The sequence below is a fragment of the Dendronephthya gigantea genome, unplaced genomic scaffold (genome assembly GCF_004324835.1).
Source record: "Dendronephthya gigantea isolate DGI-Jeju-01 unplaced genomic scaffold, DenGig_1.0 000595F, whole genome shotgun sequence".
Taxonomy (NCBI): domain Eukaryota; kingdom Metazoa; phylum Cnidaria; class Anthozoa; order Malacalcyonacea; family Nephtheidae; genus Dendronephthya; species Dendronephthya gigantea.
The window spans coordinates 21669-27959 of record NW_021163605.1 but is presented as its reverse complement, the minus strand read 5'-3'; the positions used below and the strand labels follow the sequence as shown (position 1 = coordinate 27959).

The 6291-nt window shown below is 36.0% G+C and overlaps 1 protein-coding gene across 1 annotated transcript; it reads left to right on the top strand.

The window, feature by feature from the left end:
- Positions 1–237: 237 nt before the first annotated feature.
- Positions 238–6069, top strand: LOC114543934. The gene is made up of 6 exons (XM_028562724.1): positions 238–584; positions 718–792; positions 1825–2211; positions 3324–3713; positions 4688–4786; positions 5715–6069. Exons 2-6 carry the CDS (start codon positions 720–722, stop codon positions 5768–5770), a joined length of 1005 nt encoding a protein of 334 aa, XP_028418525.1. The 5' UTR covers positions 238–584; positions 718–719; the 3' UTR covers positions 5771–6069.
- Positions 6070–6291: the final 222 nt, after the last annotated feature.

The following is a 6291-nucleotide window of genomic DNA, read 5'->3' as shown; positions in this document are numbered from 1 at the left end:
ATATATTATACCGAAAAAGTATTGTGAGCTTGTAGTCCTGTACAATAGCCAAACATACAGTAAATACAGTACACAAGAATAGCCAAACATACAGTAAATAGGGAACTGGGATATGATACCGCGAAAAATATCCTCGTCACATGGTACAAATGATTTTTTTTGATTGGGCAGTTTGAATTTTGGAAATAATATAAACAAACATATATATGGTTTAACAGGCTGAATCAACCAGATGCATTTGAGGCAGTCGGTTAATCCTGGACAGAACTGTTTATAAAAGTGACAAATCCTTCGATCAATGTCTGATGAATGAATATCTTATCGCGTTGGGGTGATTGCATTATTGTCGAAGGGGTTTGGAAAGTGTAACGTTTTGTTAAGTGAAAACTGGAGTCGAATTTGTAACAGTGTAATTAACAGATGTTGTCGACGAACATGAATTACTATATGGTTTTCAATCTTTGCAGCTAGTCACGCCTGTTACGAAGGGTTGAATATTGAAGGAGCGCTTGTATTTCAATCAAGATTTAAAATTCTTAGATTTAGCAGCTTAATCGAAGGACTGACAGGAACTTCATCTTAAGGTGAGATTTAGCAAGATACTGTACTTGCGTGCGTTAATTGTTCCCCACACTGAAAAGCTAAAAAAAACTGAAAGTGTTATATATTTTTACGATTTATTCATTCCATGTTTCTATTCCGTTTTTGCGAATTCAGACATGACGTCGATTTTCCTATCAAGACATGTCAGACAATTGGTAATCTTTCTTTCGGCTATCAGTGAAGTATACGGTAACGTGCATATTTCCTTTCCTGCATGTAAATATCTTAAATTCGATTTAGTGTGGTTCGATCACGGCTGTCAAAAAATTCAGCGATGCTTCAGCAAGTACGAGTGTGGAAATGAGCCGGGGGACGTAGTCGTAGAGGCTAAACAGCCCTTTCTTTATTGTAAGAGTTGATTATAAGTAAGTTAAAAGACATTTGTACTTGTGACATACTGAAACAACCCTAATTAATCACGGTCGCATAAGCAGAATTTCAAAGGCCGCGCGGGGTAATAAAACTAATACTACAATAGTGAGTTTAAGATGCACCAAATCTATGACGCGGACGTGAAGTAATACTGCTTCTGCTCCAATGAATTTCCACAGTTTCCCATCAGCGATGAAAATTATAGACTCTTTTTGATAAACAAAGTCAGAGCCGTACTGTGAAACAAATTAATACTGGTTTCCTAACACTATAGTAGCAGTTTTCATGTCACCTCCGCGTCGGAGATTTGGTGCATCTTAAACTCGCTAATTTAATGGCAAACAGACTTTACGAGAGTGGAAAACATTAGACGTCTATTATAGTTAGAGGCATGTTGAATCAGTTGTCAAATCAGGGTAAATCAGAATAAATGACCACAGCTTCAACTCGAAATCATATTGGTAGATTTTTATGTAAAAATATTCTATAGAAAGAACCAATAGCGCTGTTATTACGCTAGTTTTTTTTATTGGAAATTAGGCCCTGTGACTCATTATTAGGCCCTGTGACTTATTCTGACTTCCCCTGAATCCGCCACTGTGTTGAATAGAAGCTCACAGAGCCCCTGTTAAGATTGAAGGGGCCTAAAAGTGCAGGGGCTTTGCCCCTTGTTATAATTCAAAAAGTTATGTTAAATTTTTAAAACTGTTCAGAGCAAAGTTTGAATTTCCTTCTAATTCACCCTGCTGTTGAAGTATATCAGAGAGCCCCATTGACATTCTGGCTATACATGCACCCCTGCAGGTGCATCTTTTTTCAACTTGATATCAATCAACTGTTCATTTCTAGGTCAGGCTTGCAACATTACAAGCCCAAAAGACGACTATGATATAAGTGTTCAAGTCGGATCAAACTTTACGATCAACATTTCATATACATGCACACCACTTGACGAAATCGAAAGTGTGTATTGGTATTTTTCAATTTATCCTAATGCATATAAAGATAAAGTTGAACTTGTTGAGTTTTATGAATGGTTCTACGAAATATATGATCGTACCATGGATATCCATGTTACTGGCTCATTCGGAAATAGTGGCAGGTTGACATTTACGGTATATAACGCTACACTAACTTCCAATGGCACATTTTTTGCTCTATTGTACAAAAAAGAGAGACTTCAACCACACTATGGATATCCTATACAAATTCTAAAAGTGGTTGTCGTTATCAAAGGTAATCAAAATTAGGAATTAGGAGCTCTTCAGTAAATAAATTCCAATTTGCTGGAAATCTGGAATTACTGCTAGAAGCTTAATTGGTAGACACAGCCTACTTAATTGGGGACTGTTCATATATTTGTCCTATATACCCGACTCTGCAAACTGACTTCTTTTAATTGATAGCAACTTTCTACGCTTATTAGCCATTTCCTAATCGAGCAGGGTACTGGGTATAGTCGCGAACCGCAAAGCATCTATGGCCTGTTTTGAGGGATAAATAATTACAAATGATTACATTTGTCCCTCCAAACAGTCCATAGATGCTTTGCGGTTCGCGAATAGACCCAGTACGCTGCTCGATTGGGAAATGGCTAATTGGAACATGAATATATGTGTATTATCTCTTATCCCCAATTAAGCTTCTAACGACGACCTTGATTACTGGCGAGATTCCTAGAGATTCAAAATTTTCAAACAAAACTGAGTTATCATGCACCTGGTGTTATTCATATACAAAGGGTGAAAAATTTAAATCGTCGTCGTTGCATTGATAGCGGTAGTCAACATGCAGTTCTCGTTTCAATATTTTCTAAGCAATTTCGCATCGCTTTCATTTACTTTACATTTGATGAAAACAAAAACAAAATATTGAATTATTTAGTTTACCTAATCTCTACAAAAGCAATTAAATTTTTTCTTGAGCATTTATTTGTTTATTTTTAACTCAGAATTTCTCTGTTTTTCATGTTGAATTGGATCGGTAACGCCGGTCTATTACGGGAAAGTGCCAGTCCATTGCTTTCCCGTAATGGACCGCTAAAACTTCTTCTCAGCCAATCACTGAGCTCCATTTGACGCTTGCCTTATAATAAAACCGCCTAATCAACATTCAGACATTTAACGAACCCTTGTTTTCTTTATTTCTTTCTGAATGGGGTGAAAATATACGGTTTAAAATACAGATTTTACTAAAAAAAAATTTTTCGACGTTGCATCCAGCTAAAGGATATACGTTAGCAGGATATGGCAATAACGGTTAAACTTTAACCTAGTGTTGATACGAGTGTCTTAACCCGGCTAAATGGTATTTTTCCCAACCTAAAAGAACTTGGTTTTATCTCGCAGGTATTATAACGTCAATTTCTTCACGCACTGAACCTACTATAGAAACCATGAAAATGAATCAATCTACAACGAAAGTAAATCAACCTACAACGAAAGTACATCAACCTGCAACGAAAGTAAATCAACCTACAACAAAAGTACATCAACCTACAACGAAAGTAAATCAACCTACAACGAAAGTACATCAAACTCCAACGAAAGTAAATCAACCTACAACGAAAGTAAATCAACCTACAACGAAAGTAAATCGAGCTACAACGAAAGTAAATCAACCCACAACGAAAGTAAATCGACCTACAACGAAAGTAAATCAACCTACAACGAAAGTACATCGACGTACAACAGAAGCAAAACAAGCAAAAACGAATGAATCAACAACAATAGTCATAGGTATAACTTAATTACTTGCAGTAACTTGCTTGTCAAATGATTATGTTGCTGATAAACTCTGAACCATTTTTTAGGTAATTACGTAATGTTTGAAAATAGTAGTGAAACTGAGTGCTACCAGGTGTGAGATGACGTTGCCGATAATAAGGCCTGTTTTCCATTCCAATCGTAACGTAACGTAGCGTATTTCTTTTTTTCCGAAGTATTCGACCGGAACTAATGACTTTAAAACAATGAGATACATAGAGATTACTTCATGGTTGGCGAGTGCGTACGATTTTTATGCACGAGTTGTGAAGGATCGCAATACGAACGAGTGAGCGCAGCGAACGAGTGAGTTTGCGATCCTTCGCAACGAGTGCATAATAAAAATCGTACAAACGAGCCAACCATGAAGTAATTTGTTTATTAAATGTGTATAGAGATCAATTTGACAACGACACGCTTTTAATATACAAAAACACAGCGAACAACAAAATCGAAACTTTATGCATGAAAACATATTTATTACCGTTCAGTTTCTTTGTAATTTTGTTCAATAGAAGTTAGACATTCTTTCCGAAAGATTTGAGATGTGCTGAATGTAAAAATATCTTGAATATGAGCATTATGTTTTGAATCTCACTCCTATATTTCGACGCCATCTTGAAAGAAAATGTAAACAAATTGCCGCCAAAATGACATGCGACAATTTTTCACGTGTGAAGAATATCGTACGTCCAATCAAAAGCCGTGTATGGCATTTTTTCACACGTGAAAAACATCGTACGTCCAATCAAATTGCATGAAATTTATTTACACAGTGAAATACGATTTTTATTTCATCATTCTGCTGTGCATAAATCTCTATACACATATAATAAGCTACGTTTCGCTACGATACGGTTGAAGTGGAAAACGGCCTTAAACGACCACGTCGACCATATCTGAACTGGATGCATCTCAAAGGTTAATTTTCGCTTCATTATTTATAGGGTTCTCGCATGGTATTGGTTGGTGGTTAGTTTTGCTGTTATCATGTCTCATTTTTTCTGTTGTTTTCTTCACTGTTGTTCTATTTATCCACTATACTGGTAGGTGGTAGTTGAGGTAGGAGAAGCACATCCCAACTACATAATCCAAGATACACTGATACAACAGCTCTGGGTTGGTACATGCTTGACTTGATCTATCAGATCAACTGCATGAATCATAGATCTGATCGACTGTGGTCATGCGGTTGCTGCTAGTGATCATGCAGTTGGGTTGTATAGACGAGGTACGGCGTGTCCAGGCCCATTAAACTGCGAAGTGGTTAAAGCAGGAGGGTGTAAGCGCAAAATCACTTATTTGGTTTAATATCCATTAAAGCCGTATCCAAGGCGACTAAGGTTTGAGTTTTTGAGCTGAGACTAAGGCAAGGAGAGTATTCAACCTTAGCATACAATATATGTATATACCGGCAAACATACTGCGAGAAAAAAGTACTTTTTCAGAATTTTTTCGCTCAAGGTTTTGACTTTTAGGTTAAGGCTTTAATGTCAATGCATGTTTTAGTGTTATGTTCGAGTTTGTAGTTGTCTGTTGTGCTTAATTAAATTACATTTAACTGAGTGGTTATATATACAATAAGTTGGTGACGTTCGATCAACCATATTACATCCTTCAAGTTTGTAAAGTGGAAATCTAATACATAAATTATTATTTTTTTACTTGGTTTTCCAGAGACAATTTTAGCTGCATGGCTGAAGATATAAGTTCATCGATCGTTCTACGAATTACCTTTACAAGCTTTCACTTAAAATTAATTAGTTCAAATTTGCCGAAAAATCTGTCAAAATTACAAAAAATCCCTATGTTACAATCCCTATGTTACAATTAATCCCTATGTTAAATTCACTTAGAATCTTTATGTTACAATCCCTATGTTACAATTAATCCCTATGTTACAATCCCTATATTCGCTATGGGCCTGGACGCAGAATATTACGCACTTTGATTATGTATTTGTATGTCTTATAGGTAATCCACGCATTTCTACGTGGTACATGCATCTTTGCAATGTTGGAAAATACTGATGGTTAGATATAGATTTATAACAAAAAACTAGTTGAGTTATATTAGAGTTGCATTCTCCATGCATTTGACTTTAAATTTAATCTGACTCCTCAACAGTCCCTTGTGATTCTGTACTCAGGAGAATCATCCTACGTCAGAAAATAATATTTAGTATGTAATACTTTTTATATTTGGAGAGGATCGTACAACCTCGTTCTCAGGGTCTTTTGAGGATCGTATAGCTTTTATTCAACTCGTTATTTCATTTCCGCCATGATTCGCTATATATGTAAAGGCGCACATGGAGACCGGAAGCGATGCGGTTACGCGAATTTTCATTTTTCAGAAGCATAGCTAAAAGTTATATTCTGGAGGCAAATATTATGATAGGTTAAAATTTATTTGCTTTTAGAAAATAAAAAACTTTGAAGCGGCGCGATTTTTAACGTTTGTTATTTTCTGAAAGCAAATACATTTTACCCTATCATAATATTCTTGTAGATTACTCAACAATAATACATTTTACTGCTTTGGCGTCCAT